Source organism: Lissotriton vulgaris, chromosome 3_1 (genome assembly GCF_964263255.1).
Source record: "Lissotriton vulgaris chromosome 3_1, aLisVul1.2, whole genome shotgun sequence".
In the NCBI taxonomy this organism is placed as follows: domain Eukaryota; kingdom Metazoa; phylum Chordata; class Amphibia; order Caudata; family Salamandridae; genus Lissotriton; species Lissotriton vulgaris.
In genome coordinates, this window is record NC_141689.1 from 859,976,407 (window position 1) to 859,992,555 (window position 16,149).

Genomic DNA, 16,149 nt, shown 5'->3' on the forward strand with positions numbered 1-16,149 from the left:
CAGACCGCACGTCCGCTGCCTTCAGTGGCTGCCTGTCTTTCTTCTGCCGGCGTCAAGGCCATCTGCATCCCTTTGGTCTGCACTCCAAGGCTGCCTGCCCCCCTCGGCTCTCCAGAGAAGTCTTTGTCTGCACTCTGGTCTTCATGTCTGGTGTCTCTCTGCGTGTACTCTTCCACTTTCCTCTGCTTTCCATGACTGTCTCTCTGCCGGCCCTCTGCTCGTTATGCCTGTGTCTCTGTCTGATCTCAGTGCCCGTCTGTCTGAGTGCACTATGCTCACCAGGGCTGCCTCTCTCTGTCTGTCCTCTTCCTCTCCGTGACTGTCTGTTTGAGTGCCCTGTGCTCTCCAGGGCTGTCTCTCTTTCTGACTTCTGCTCTTCATCTCTGACTTTCTCTGCCTGTACTCTCACTCATTGCCCGTCTGTCTGAGTGCCCTCTACTCTCCAGTACTGTCTCTCTATCTTCGCTCTGCTCCTCGTGTCTACCTGTCTCTTTGTTTGTCCCCTTCCTCGCCTCTCATAACAGTCTGTCTGACTGCCTTCTGCTCTCCAGGGCTGTTTCTGTTTGCCCTCTGCTCTTCATGTATGGCTGTCTCTTTGTCTCCTTTCTCTCCACTCAGTGACCACCTGTCCCAGTGCCCTCTGCTCTCCAATATCTGTCTGTCCTCTGATGTTCATATCTGGCTGTCTCTTTCCCTGCTCTGTCCTCTCAGTGGCCGTCTGTCTGAGTGTCCTCTGCTCTCAAGGGCATTCTCTCTGTCTGCCATCTGCTCCTCATATCTGGCTGTCTCTCTGCCTGTCCTCTTCCTCAGTGACCGTCTGTCTGAATGCCCTCTCCTCTCCTCCAGGACTGTCTCTGTTTGCCTTCTGCTATTCATGTCTGGCTGTCACTTTGTCTGTTCTCTTTCTCTTCTCTCAGTGACAGTCTATCTGAGTGCCCCCTCCTCTCCAGGACTGTCTCTCTGTTTGCTCTCTGCTTTTCGTGCCTGGCTGTCTCATTGTCTGTCCTCTTTCTCTTCTCTCAGCGGGCTTCTGCCTGCCTGTCTTCTGCTCTCTATCGTCGCCCTCGCTTCTCTGTCTCTCGACAGCTTGACAGGGCCTACTCATTGACACTGTCCCATCATTCACCGTTCCCCTACCACCCAGCTCCACCGATGCACCCACCACACAGCTCCACTGATGCACCCACCACACAGCTCCACTGATGCACCCACCACACAGCTCCACCGACACAGCTCCACTGATGCACCCACCTCCACTGATGCAACCACCACACAGCTCCACCGACACAGCTCCACCGATGCACCCACCATACAGCTCCACCGAGGCACCCACCACACAGCTCCACCGAGGCACCCACCACACAGCTCCACCGAGGCACCCACCACACAGCTCCACCGAGGCACCCACCACACAGCTCCACCGAGGCACCTACCACACAGCTCCACCGAGGCACCCACCACACAGCTCCACCGATGCACCCACCACACAGCTCCACAGATGCACCCACCACACAGCTCCACCGATGCACCCACCACACAGCTCCACCGATGCACCCACCACACAGCTCCACCGATGCACCCACCACACAGCTCCACCGAGGCACCCACCACACAGCTCCACCGAGGCACCCACCACACAGCTCCACCGAGGCACCCACCACACAGCTCCACCGAGGTAGTCACCACACAGCTCCACCGAGGCACCCACCACACAGCTCCACCGAGGCACCCACCACACAGCTCCACCGAGGCACCCACCACACAGCTCCACCGAGGCACCCACCACACAGCTCCACCGATGCACCCACCACACAGCTCCACCGATGCACCCACCACACAGCTCCACCGATCTGCCTGCCTGTCTTCTGCTCTCTATCGTCGCCGTCGCTTCTCTGTCTCTCGACAGCTTGACAGGGCCTACTCATTGACACTGACCCATCATTCACCGTTCCCCTACCACCCAGCTCCACCGATGCACCCACCACACAGCTCCACTTATGCACCCACCACACAGCTCCACTGATGCACCCACCACACAGCTCCACCGACACAGCTCCACCGATGCACCCACCTCCACTGATGCAACCACCACACAGCTCCACCGACACAGCTCCACCGATGCACCCACCACACAGCTCCACCGAGGCACCCACCATACAGCTCCACCGAGGCACCCACCACACAGCTCCACCGAGGCACCCACCACACAGCCCCACTAAGGCACCCACCACACAGCTCCACCGAGGCACCCACCACACAGCTCCACCGAGGCACCCACCACACAGCTCCACCGATGCACCCACCACACAGCTCCACCGATGCACCCACCACACAGCTCCACCAATGCACCCACCACACAGCTCCACCGATGCACCCACCACACAGCTCCACCGAGGCACCCACCACATAGCTCCACCGAGGCACCCGCCACACAGCTCCACCGAGGCACCCACCACACAGCTCCACCGAGGCACCCACCACACAGCTCCACCGAGGTAGTCACCACACAGTTCCACAGAGGCACCCACAACACAGCTCCACCGAGGCACCCACCGCACAGCTCCACCGAGGCACCCACCACACAGCTCCACCGAGGCACCCACCACACAGCTCCACCGATGCACCCACCACACAGCTCCACCGATGCACCCACCACACAGCTCCACTGATGCACCCACCACACAGCTCCACCGATGCACCCACCACACAGCTCCACCGATGCACCCACCACACAGCTCCACTGAGGCACCCACCATACAGCTCCACCGAGGCACCCACCACACAGCTCCACCGAGGCACCCACCACACAGCTCCACCGAGGTAGTCACCACACAGCTCCACCGAGGCACCCACCACACAGCTCCACCGAGGCACACAGCTCCACCGAGGCACCCACCACACAGCTCCACCGAGGCACCCACCACACAGCTCCACCGAGGCACCCACCACACAGCTCCACCGATGCACCCACCACACAGCTCCACCGATGCACCCACCACACAGCTCCACCGATGCACCCACCACACAGCTCCACCGATGCACCCACCACACAGCTCCACCGATGCACCCACCACACAGCTCCACCGATGCACCCACCACACAGCTCCACCGATGCACCCACCACACAGCTCCACCGATGCAGCCACCAGACAGCTCCACCGATGCAGCCACCACACAGCTCCACCGATGCAGCCACCACACAGCTCCACCGATGCAGCCACCACACAGCTCCACCGATGCTCCAACTAAGCTCCACCAATGCACCCACCACACAGCTCCACCAATGCACCGACTAAGCTCCACCGATGCACACACCACTCAGCGGAACCACAGCATCACTCAGCACCACCACAGCATCACTCAGCGCAACTACAGCATCACTCAGCGCAACCACAGCATCACTCAGCGCAACCACAGCATCACTCAGCGCAACCACAGCATCACTGGTTCAAATATGTTCTTTCAATATTTCAAGCTGTTTTCAAGCTTTCATGCTTTATTACAAATCACAAAAAGATGTTAATATTTCACTTCTGTTCTTGGATTTTCGTCACAATAAAAAACTAACATAATCTTCACAAAATTATTTACAAAAGTTTAAGCTATTGCCATTACAAATTAAATAAATTATTTAAGTATTAATTATTTTTTAAAATTAAAAGCCATTGTTATTTGTAATATCAATACATCTAAGTCACGTAAATACAAAACATGTTGCATTACAAATGCTATAGGTGTTTACGAAAGTTATATCTATTGGCATTGTAAATGACAAAGCTAATAATTTAGCTATTTTAAAAAATAACACATAAATACAAAAAAAATTCATTTATGAGACCAATAGCTCAAACTTTCCTAATGCGAGCCCTATTGCATTTCCAATGCTTGTTTAAAATGCTAGAGCCACCACTCTAAGAATGCAGTGGAACTGCAAAATGAACAGTTACGACTGGAGCCTGGTGTCCCATTTGACATGTAACCATCAGGTAGCCAATCACGCTCTTCCCCTACAGGCAGTAGGGGCTCTGTTCCTCTAAGCGTGTGTTCTCACCCCTCTCTGCTATAATCAGTTTTGACCCTGACACTTTTGAAACTCGCGCCCTGCAGGTCATAGGCAGCAACTAGAACTAAACTCAAAGCGCTTTCTGACCAGGTTCCTGTTATGGAGACCGACAAGCGCACGGGAGACAGGTAGAGATTAATATAAAAGAGGTTTTTCCTGTCTTATCAGGGCCCGGAGTTGTTTTCCCCTCGAGACTGTGCAAAACACACAGCCTGCTGAAACGTTAAAGCCATGGCACTCCAACCATCGCTAGTTGCCAGTTAACCACGCTCATTTCCTGTGCTGTGTACACAGAAAGGACCTGAAATGACCTCAGGGGTGGATGCTGTTGCCATGTGAGTAACTTAACACGTGCAGTTTAAAAGCCTTTGAGTGTCAGCTGTCACGACGCAGGCTTGTGTGTAAAAAGATTACAAGACTTGTGTGCTTTGGAATTATTTCTTTCAGAACAGAAAGGAAAGGTCCCGGTAAACAAATGTCACCTCGCTGTGAATATTCTATGCCAAGTGCAGTAAGATGGGAAACTCCCTTTACAAGCAGTCACTAAAGACTCGTCACAGGGCACTACCAAGAAGAAATTCAAAAAAGCAAGTGGGTGGTGTTAGGTGAAGGGTTTATTCACATGAATCACACATTAATTGGGTTAAGTGCTGGGCTGCTCCTGCTTGTTTTAAGTACTGTGAAATACTTGTTTTAAGTACTGTGTGTTATAAATGCTGCTTGCTTTCCTGGGTGGAAGAAAGCGGTTTAGCTGTGGGACAGGCGCTGGGTTAGATGAGGTCTGTAGTTGGGAAGGGATTAGTGATTGGTGCCAGTGGGTGACCTGAAGGTTACTAGCGACGAGGCCAGGCTGATATCGGGGCCCCTTGGAAGTCTGCCTTTTTGTCTCCCTTGTGCAACTGGACGCACGCCACTGCAGTTTATGTGACTGCATCATTTTCGATGTTTGTAAATGGTGCAGCTGATTTTGATCATGTAGTGGACCAGCAAGGTGATCTAATAGAGTTCCATCATCAGGAATGGGGTTGATGTGGTCATATGTCTTCATCCCCTGAATGAGGCTTACCGTGCCTTGCAGGGTGCCCTACTGCTTTTCAGTGTCTATGCCTTGCTGTCTCATTGTGTCCAGTAGGACAAATCACAATAACTTATACCTCTCAGATTTCACTTGTATATCATAAATAAAGAAATATCTATGGTACTCAGCATTGTTATGTCAAAGTCTGTTATGTAGTTGTGTGATTGTATTGAATAAGCTGCAATCTACATCATTATCCTATAAAATCGCTGTATTTATGTCAGAACTACACTTTTACATTTGCTTTATTAAACTTCTTGCTTTCTCAAATATGCTTGAAAATGCACCATTTAGACGCTCTTTTTTCCAAATTTGGTTGGGGGGAGAACTCCATGAGCCCTCCTTATGACGCTCGGGCTCGCTAGCCACCGGGAAATCTTCCTGAACTTTTTTGCCCCACCACTTTCAAACGTCACCAGCCACCGCAGCTGTACCCTGCTCCAATTGGGACAGTCCAGCTCAAACTGCCAGGTCAGGTCCTTCCTGAACTGGAAAACTAGCATCCCAGGACCGGTTTTGCCCTTATTATGGGCTTGTTAGCCAGGTGCAGCTTGAGTCCAGTTGTACAGTAAGCAAGGGACCCACATCTGGGCATACACTGCAAATTTAGTGCAGCAACTGCAACAACAACAAGATGATGGATGGAATGCTTGAATTAATCTCAGCCACTGGCAATCACTCGGGCCGAATCCCAATCTATACTTTTTTTCCCTGCATGCCACCTCAGCACCATGCAATTGAACATTTTGTGACCTATTAGTACACAGGTCAACGCTTCACAAAACGTAAGTGCGAGGTGTGCAACCTCTTTTTGTGACCCGCCTTTTGAAACATCTGGTCCTTTAATCCATATAGCATATACTCAATTTCTAGTTCAAATCTTTGTTGTGCCCCCCTTCTTTTTAAAATATTTTGTTGGTCACCCACCTTTAACCTAGTAGACTATACTTTTAGTTTTATCATTTCGTTTCTTTTGAAATTATTTTGGGAGTTTTTTTTTCCTGTGCTAGTGTTTTTGTAAACTATATGTACTGGGACATATGTAGCACTCCTGCTATTGAATTAAGATGTGGGCAGTCCATCGGACCATGTGCAATCAGCAGGAAGTAAATCCAATACGATTTTGTAAACCAGACAAAATGTGTAAATCGGCAACGATCATTGGTTCTTGCATATGTCAAAACTTCTCTGAATATATGAAAATTATTTACATTTATCATATTATATCAATCTCCTATATTTATAGTAATTCTTCAAGATGCCTTCAGCTTTCCTTGAAAGCGAGTGATAGTGGCTTTGGTGGCAGAGAGATGCACATCAGACAAAACAAAACCAACACTAGTGGCTTTCACATACAAAATCCTAATTCAAAATTTCTTTTTTGTTTTGCAGTTGTTACAGGAGCAGGAGATGGGATTGGAAAAGCATACTCATTTGAGGTAAGGTAAGAATATGGTGGTTGACTTTTTGAGCTTCTATGAATTATTGCAACTAAACTGATTATTATTATTGTTTTAAGAAATGGCACAAATTTGACACTTGAGATGAAGGATCTAAGCAGGTTGGGTACTAGGTTCTTTTGTTTAATCACTGTCAGTTATCTCCTGCACTAAAGTCTGTGTTTATAAAACGTGGACTTACTTTCTGTACAACCAATTTAAGACGATATCTGAGCATAACCAAGCATACTAGTAGCGGTGTTTCATCATATGTCAAGACGTGCAACTATGAAACTTGGTTTTCTTTTTAATAGTGACAGCAAAGACCATGTCACTCTCTATGGTTGTTCTCCTTGTGAGCTGTTTTTGATTTTTTGCAGTTGGTATCTGCTTTCTAAACATGATCTGTCCATTGTGATTTGTCATGTTTGCCTTGGTTTCTTCCACTTTCTTTGATTCTTACAAGTTTTATGCCACAGTATTTAGCTTGCTACGATTCTTGCCTCATACATTATGTAGCAAACAACGAAATGAAAAAATATTGCATGACTACTAACAATCTCCTGACCATTCCTGTCCTCAACACACTCATCTCTATCTCATTTTACGACATCATTAAATACCTCCATCCCAATTCAATACCCCCAACATTAGCCTCTTGTAATGCCCTGTTTTTGTTATGAAAATCATGTCCTTATCCTTGATATCCTCTAATTCTTCACTCTGCTTCCACTAATCAATACCGCACGGTAAATCCCCAACTCAGAGAAATGGTCTCTGAACATGCTCTCACAAGCAACACCTTCATGTCCTCTTATCTTTGTGGCAAACCATTAAATCTGACAAATCATCCTTAGCTACCTAATGACCCTTTATCGTATAGTCTAGCTCACCCTTTCCATCCACTACCTCATCCACATGACCATACATTTCCTTCCTCTGTCTCCTCTCAAGTGCCTATTGTCCTCACCAATCCCATGTCTACTTTCAAATACTCACCCTGCTACAAGAGCCCCTCATTGATTTGCCAAACTCACCTACTAACCTCTTGATCATTAGTTCACCTCTTTCATCGCCTGCCGTGGCTTTGGAAATATGTGCAGGCCGCTGTAGCAAGCTTTTTTGGCTTAACTTATGTGAGAGTAGCTACCTCCTCTTACTCAAACTTTACAGTGACTGGTGGTAGTTGCTCTTTGATTATATGCTGTTCTCCATTTTCTTAGCCTTCTGATATCCATCCTAGAGAGCCCAGCTTGTGTACCCTCTTCCTGTCCCTTTTTAACTGTACCCTTCTGGGTAGGCTGCACTGGCTTTCCCCATGAAAAGTTCTTCTAGTTCCCATTACTGGTGTAAGTTGCCTCCATCCTGTCTGAGAGATGCAGTATGAATGTATGATGTGTGGGGGATGTGTGGTTCACGGGTTGACTAGTGATGGTGGAGTGCATTTTGACCTATAAACAGTTAGCACTGTCCTGGGCAGCAACATGGCATCTGCAGGTGCAAATCTACACATGCACATCTTTGAAGTGGAACATATAATAGAAAATATAGAATCCGACATGAAAATTGCCAAGTTGTGGCATTTTATAGATGATGTTCTAGGAATCTGGATTTGCAATGAAGAGGCAGTAATAGAATGTAAGGATTATTTGTTATCAGTACATCTTTCAGTCAAGTTTAACGTTAAAGAAGAGTAATCCAGAACTCCATTATCTGGTCACCAGCTGACAATAAGTTGTACATTTGTATATGTAACCCGGTGATAGTAATAGCTTTCCATATGCATCATGCTTTCACCCTAAATGTCTCGCAAAGAACTTGGTATTTGGCGAATTGTTAAGGGTTAAACTTATAGTTATGGGTCAACAAAAGTATGCGCAGGTAAACCAAGACACACTGGAAATCAACCAAGCGCAAGCAATGAGTGGCTTAAATTGATATTCAACAAGCTGATAAAAGAATTAAGGATGTTAATAAACACTAAAACTTATTATGAAATAATCCAATGTACAGAATATATACAACTAAAACCATTGAGAGTATACAAAAGTTAAAGAAACCTCAAATATATATTAATCACACCCTGAATAAGATAGTTTTATGACTCACAGTTAGCAACCATATGCACTGGAGCATGTTTGTGCTAAGGAGACTTACGGCCAGATTCATCAAGGAGCCGTTTTGCGAGTCCTTAATAGCGATTATTAAGGAATCGCTATTAAGGACTTGCAAAACGGGATTCATGTAGGAATCGCTAAATAAATACGATTCCTACACATTCCTTATTTGCGATTAGCAAATTGCTAATCGCAAATAAGGAATAACTCCCCATTCATTCCTATGGACACCCTGTAGCACCCCTGAAATGAAAATGTGGAGTTATGTTGCGCACGCACATGTCCAAAGGACATGTGTGTGTGTAACATACAACTGAGAAAAATGCACAAAAGTGCATTTTTCTCAGTTTTCGCTATTTACCACGAAGTCTGACTTCGCGGTAAATAGCGGCAAAAAATAGTGAATTCGCAATATTTTATTGGGTCATGAATAGCATTTAAGGAATCTCAAATTGAGATTCCTTAAATGCGATCGCAATTTGAAAAATCTCATTTTTTTGCGATTTCTCAAATTGCGAGTACATGACCCAATGATGAATTTCAAATGCCATTTTTGCGGGTGCAAACGGCCAAATTCTGCGATTCGCACCGTTTGCGCCCGCAAAAATGCTTCATGAATCTTGCTGTTAAACTTTAATAACAGCTTGGACGAACCAATGATGAAACATTTACATAAAATTATGAGTAAAATGTTATTGGTAGACTCCCTCTGTCCCTATATAATAATCAGTAATCATCAGTATCTATTTTATTTTGTCCTCATCAAGCAAAGTTTTAGGAGTTGGAGGAGTCGGGCCCCTTAACCCATCTGTTCCCAGTTAGACGGATGCATTTTTATTTATGAATGGAGACTGTACCTAGCCTTTTCCGTCAGGGCCTCTTTTTGTCCACTTCCATGCACAAGTTTGGTGGTTTAGGGGAGCTAGTCATTATGACTACTCAGTTCAATGTTAGCAACCAATGAGAACTAGCTCTGGTTTAAATTGTTTGTATGTCTGCGGGTGGAGGAAAACCATTAGGTTTTATGAAGGCCCTTACCCACCAGCCTAGTTGGTGGCATGCTTCATCATCGGGCCCCACCCGAGGTACCGAGTGTGCCTCAGGTGTGCTTCGACGCCAGATTACTGCGGAGCGGGTTTTTTTGGTTCGTGAGGGTGCTGTGAGTGTCCTCTGAGTGAGGTTTAAAATACTATCCTGGGTGTCCCAAAGACTGTTTTAATGGTGGGCCCCAGGCAGTCAATAAAAACAAAGGCTTTCGGACGTGCATGGTAGGCTTATGGCCTCCGACGTCCTGTGCGGTCAACTAGTTTCAGCCAGGCCTTTTCTTCTACTGGCTTTCATCAGGACCTTATAAGTGTAGGGTGTTACAGGGGTTTGTATGAGTTTGTCAGTGCCCTGTGTGTAAAGCACACGCTATGGTGCTTATATGTGCAAGAGGTGTTTCCTCTCGAGTTGTACACCTGATTTTAGCGAGCAACTCAGCATGGAGCTCAGCCGGGGGCCAGGACCATGTGCACTTGCTGGCTTTCGTCAGGACCTTATAAGTGTAGGGTGTTACAGGGGTTTGTATGAGTTTGTCAGTGTCCTGTGTGTAAAGCACACGCTATGGTGCTTATATGTGCAAGAGGTGTTTCCTCTCGAGTTGTACACCTGATTTTAGCGAACAACTCAGCATGGAGCTCAGCCGGGGGCCAGGACCATGTGCACTTGCGCAGTGGCGCTGGGCCCGCAATGAACCTGTTGTCCGGGCAGAGGCTCCGTGAGAGGATTAATACTCAGTTCAATGCCCAGCTTGAAATCTTTGTTGCCATTGCCTTAATCATTGGACATACTGTTGTTCATTTGATTATAACGTTCCCAAATACTCAAGAATTTAAACCTCTTGCTCTTTTTCCCTTTTTTGTCTAACTTGTACACCCTGTGTATGGAAGTCAACCATTCGTTATGTGTTGGTGGTACATCTTTGACCCATTTAATACATATCTCTCTTCTGGCTAGCAATATTAATATGAAGAGAATATTTTCCTGGTCTTTATTCATTTAAGGGTAATTTGAGTTATGTTGATTAATCCCAAAAATACCTGCTTCCACGCTTACCTCCACATGTTGTTCCAACATCTCGGATAGTGTCTTCCCATTTGTCTCCAGAATTACTTCAACTGTGTACAATACCGGAACATGTGCAGATCATCTGCGCTTTCTTCCCCGCATTTGCAGGAACATTTTACCTTATTACTGTTGATCTTAGTCAGCCTTTTCGGGGTCCAGTATGATCTATGTGCTGTAAACAAGTGGTTTTTCCTCAGGGGAGTGGATTTTACCATGCGCCAACAGGTTGCCATTGATCTTTAAACACACTAAGAGGGGTAGAGAGGAACAAGGATCTAGACAAAGCATGCAGGGACACACACGGTGTTTGTAAAAGTTGCCCTCACTCACACACAACATTGTGGGTGACATGCTCTATCATCAGGCCTGCTTACAATACACCCTGGCGTAGCCACGCACATGGTGGAGCATAGGGATGGGGGTAACATAAAACAATACAGACAAACAAAACGTTCATATACAGAAGGTGAGTACAAAGTGTTACCAACCCTGACTGGAAAAACGTGATAAGGACAAGTGCAGTGGAAGTGATATTAAAACTGCCCCATGGGTACTCTATACATTATTTCATTCCGTAGTACCATGGACAGGATTAAAAATAGAAAGGGGTGAGTATATCTATGAGAATTAAGGACTCACATCAGCCCCCCAGGAATGCTAAAGTCAACATGTTTCGACCGAGTTACACTGTGTCTACATTCGAGGGTCACGCTGGTCTTCTTCAGGACTCCTTATCTGGCCCAGTCCACCCTGTTACCTTATTTAGGTTAATATCCAGAGTAAATACATGCAGAAGTCCTGCTTTGTGGAGATATTCCCCTGTTAACACGGGACACATAAACTGTAAAGATAAAGAACATACAACAGGAGTTATTGCAGAGGTCCCTGTTTATGAGATGATGAGTCCTCATTCCATTCACTTAGGACATTCTTTTAAACCTTGTAATACATTACCCCCTATTACAGCCAGAATAGGCCATGTAGCAACACTGGGTACTACTGAATTAATATTTTCAGTGTCCAAATATCGATCATTGCTCCCAACAGATTAAAAAAACACCCCCCAGTGATCTAGGCAAACGACCTATCCATATAAAGTAGCAACTTTTGAGGTAACGTTTTTAACCTCATAGCACACAAGGATTAGCACCCGACCGCCACACTCACCGAGTCTATTATAATCCCGGGCTTGCAATAGCAGCGGGCTGGGTGAATCTCTGAGGATACAACCTAGGATGTCAGAGAAGAATGCAGAGAGAACAACATGATCCACCCGTAGTCAATGTAGACCTAGTATGTCGGACCAAGCCCCAAGGTTAATCCTCTGTCATCAATTATAGAGCAGCAAGAAAGCCAGTGCAGCAGAGTTAGGCCCCTGCACCCGAGTTCAAGGATGCCGCGGTCTCACTTACTGTCCCTTGGACGATTCAAGCCTAATCGGCCGGCCGCAGTCCTGCCGTGAAGTTCAACCACGTTCATCAAATGCTCACACAAAATACTCTGCTTCCTGGTCTCCTGGCCAATCATCCGACAGTGTGCTCCCCACGTGACCGCACATAACGTATGATATCACTGGGAGGCATGCCCCAGGATCACGAGGGCAGAGAGACGCAAAAGTTATCTAGACCATTGACGGTCCATGAGTCAAGGTATTTAAAGAAAAATTACCCTGCAAAATCAGGCCATAATAAATGCGTGGCAATCCATCAATCCATACAGGCAGAGAACCGAAGGAAACACAGTGAGCCCGAAGGGTCAAAACACTTTACCCACGTGACAAACCACATCCTATGTTGTCCAAAGCTCCACCCTGATTTTCCCAAATCAAAATACAACATTCCTTAAACCGAGGACACAAAACCACGTATGGTAAACAAATGAATGAACAGGTCTCCCAACATGTCAGCCTCCCTTCATGCCCTACCAGACATTTGATCATGTACAGGGCAAACCACATTTAGACTGGATTAGGCGACAGAACGGGATGATCGATGGCTCCACCCTGATTGTCCCAAATCAAAATACAGCATTCCTTAAACCGAGGACACAAAACCACGTATGGTAAACAAATGAATGAACAGGTCTCCCAACATGTCAGCCTCCCTTCATGCCCGACCAGACATTTGATCATGTACAGGGCAAACCACATTTAGACTGGATTAGGCGACAGAACGGGATGATCGATGAAGGTTTCTTTACCCTCAGTCAAGGTCCCAACAATAATTAAAATTTAAATGAAACAACATCAGTTCATTTTAATTAGAGTATATGACCATACCGGGGCCTGTAGTCATACACACACACAGAGAACCCCAGGAAAAAGGCATGAGGTCACAGACCACACTGATTTAGCCCACAGCTGTTGTTAATCCACACAGAAATATAAACATGGAGTCTTCACCTCGTACAGCAAACCTCTGCCTGGTCACATTGTTTTAAAAACAAGGACACAGCGTAGATGCCCTCCTGGGAGCCTCATCTATTAATTGAGTGCCCCGGGATCTCGTCATTGAGCCTCAGAAGTTGACCCTTGAAGCGATACACCCATTTTTGCTCACCTAAAAAAAGGGCTCTGTTTCTATTCCCACCAGCAGTGACATTTGTAGGGGCGACCTGTGGTCTCTCAATCACGGTCCATCTGAGATCCTCTGTAGTATGTCCCACCTCTAGGAAGTGTACAGTCAATTTTGTGTTAGATCTGCCACATCTAACAGTACTGCGGTGCTCCATAATCCGTGTTTTGACTTTTCTACTCGTCATCCCCACATATTGTTTCCTACAGGGACACGTGATCAAATAAATGCCTTTGATCTTTGCCAATATTGGAGGATATCTAGTTCTGGCAAGGCTTTTCCCCAGATTTCATTCGGAGCTTTGTATTCTGTTTCACCAGCTTGTATAAGCGCCCAGTACCAAAATGATATTTCCTTTTTAATAGTCTTTATGCTTAACAGCTTTTGCTTAATCTTATCATCCCCTTGTAGATCTTCCTTTTTGTTTCTTAACCAACTATTGAGTTGGTAATATTTAAATCTTGCGCGCGCCCTGGGTCTTTTCATTACGGATCTCCCAGTCTATGATTCTGTTGTTTTCTATTAGCTGTCCCCAGTTATTGATGTTCCCTTCTCTCAATGGGGTCACTAATCTGTCCTTTAGACATTCTGGAGTTCCTTGGGAGTCCAAGATTGCTGAAAACTTGCTGTAATAAGGGATTTTTAAGGTTGTTCTTACTCGATACCAGGTTTTTGTGGCTGCTCTTCAGGTCTTTAGTGTAATCTTCTTGAAGTATTTATGATGACCAAATTTATAAAGAAAGTGATTTCCTGCTGAATCGACTAAGGCTTTCATATATACCGGCCATGACTCCCAATTAACTAGTAGTTTCCTTATATTTTTTAATTGGAAGGCTCTGTAATATTCGAGGATGTCAGGACCCACGATTCCACCCTGCGCCTTATTCCTTCTTAATTTCTTCCAACCAATTCTTACCCCCTTAGCGGCCCAGATAAAACTAGTTAACTCCCCTTGTAGTTTTTTTATCTGCTCTATCTTAAAGTCTAACGGGATAGAGCTAAACAAATACGTGAACCTTGGTAGTATGATCATTTTAATTATGTTTGATCTCCCTAAAAAAGACAGCTCTAAACCTGCTTAAGCTTTAATAACCTTCCTTTCATCTTTGTAAACTTTGTCAAAGTTCATGCTGGCTATTCCATCTATATCCTTTATAAGATCTATCCTTAGATATTCTATTCTTTCTTTCACCAATGGGTTTCCAGACTTGATATTCCATTCTAGGATTTGAGATTTAAATTGATTCACCAGATATCCAGAGACAATATAGCTGCTTGCACATTGATTATCAAAGTTGAATTTCTATATAGAAATTGTTTATTTTATACAAGACACTATTTTCAATACAGTAAAAAACATGAGAGGTGCCAGAAGTCTAAATTTGCTGGGACCTATATAGTATCCCTTCTGTAAGACAAAACCAACAGGTTAATGTACCAGAAAAAACATTCCAATAGCGTGAATGTAGAACCACATAGGAGAGGAAGCTCAGAAAGAAAGACTGAAAAAATGCTTGAAAGAATACCCATCAGCCCACTCAATAGCGGAACTTCGTCATCTGGGTATATATGGTTGAAATAGTGGTGTCCAGTATGCCCTTCCTTAGGACAAACCCGGGGCTAGCAAACCTGGGACCACATGATTGACCCTCAACCATAGAAGATGAGCGAGTACAGGCTGTAGGGGCAAAGTTGCAGTGCTCAAAAGAAAAGTAAAGATAAGGAAAAATTGTGATCCAAGTGTGATAAAAATACCTATATTGATGTCATAAGTATAACTTTATTGGGTCTGTCCATCAAGATGGTATGGTTAAAAGCAGAGTGATAATAGCATGCAAGGAATTGCTATTTACCAAGATTGTAAGTTGGTCGACATGTTTCAGCCTGGGTAGGCTTTCTTCAGGACCTATGATTCACTACCCAAATGTGCAGATGTTCCAGTATGCTTTTTGTTAAAATCTTTCCAACCAAATCTAAAATATCTATATGTCTATAATTATTGGTCTGATTAAGGGATCCATTTTTATGGAATGGTAATATAACACTGTCTGGCCAGGATGAAGGAATATTACATTGTTGATAACAGTATCCGAATACTGGGGTTAGGAAGATAAACTACAATATATCTCCTTTTTTTACAGATATAGGTATCTTTCCAGTCCTATCACACTATCTCCTATTCTGAATGAAACTTAAAAAAAAATAATGTAGGGGGTCCATATTTTAACAGGGTAATTGGAGCTAACACTGTATGAAAACAAGTCAGTTCTTGAGCATGATTATGGTCATAGAGCTCAGTAATATAATGTAACCATTGGTCGTCCCTGATTGGAATTGGGCCCGATCGAACTCTACTCCAACAGTGCTCAGAAATAATCTCCCAAAATTTCTGGGCATCTTTAAGGTAAGCAGCTTCTCTTAGGGCTATCCATTTGTGATCTCTTTCCTGATTTTTTAGGATAGCTTTTAGTCTGGCTCTTCTCATTTTCAACAGGCCAATAAATTGTCCCCTTTTATGGTAAAAGGAGAGAATTGTTATGTTATGTTATTTATATTTGTAAAGTGCAGCGGTTACCCAGTGGTGCTGTGGTGCTAGCTATTGCCATCTGAACAGAGGTTGACATTGAAATCCTATATACTGAAAAGCCAGGTTTTCAATCCCTTCCTAAACGTCATTAGATTGTGGCAGTTATTATATATACAGGGAGTTCATTCCAGGCTCTTGTGGCACAGGTGAGGAAGCTTCTCCCTCCCCAGTTGACTTTTTTAA

At 45.2% G+C, this 16,149-nt stretch overlaps 1 protein-coding gene across 4 annotated transcripts in view; it reads left to right on the top strand.

The window, feature by feature from the left end:
- Positions 1-16,149, top strand: part of HSD17B3 (hydroxysteroid 17-beta dehydrogenase 3) — a 1,142,586-nt gene that overhangs the window by 232,047 nt on the left and 894,390 nt on the right. For all 4 annotated transcript variants that reach the window (XM_086961177.1, XM_086961176.1, XM_086961175.1 and 1 more), the window contains exon 2: positions 6,534-6,580. In XM_086961177.1, coding sequence (XP_086817303.1) covers positions 6,534-6,580 — 47 coding nt within the window. The remainder of the gene's footprint in view (positions 1-6,533; positions 6,581-16,149) is intronic.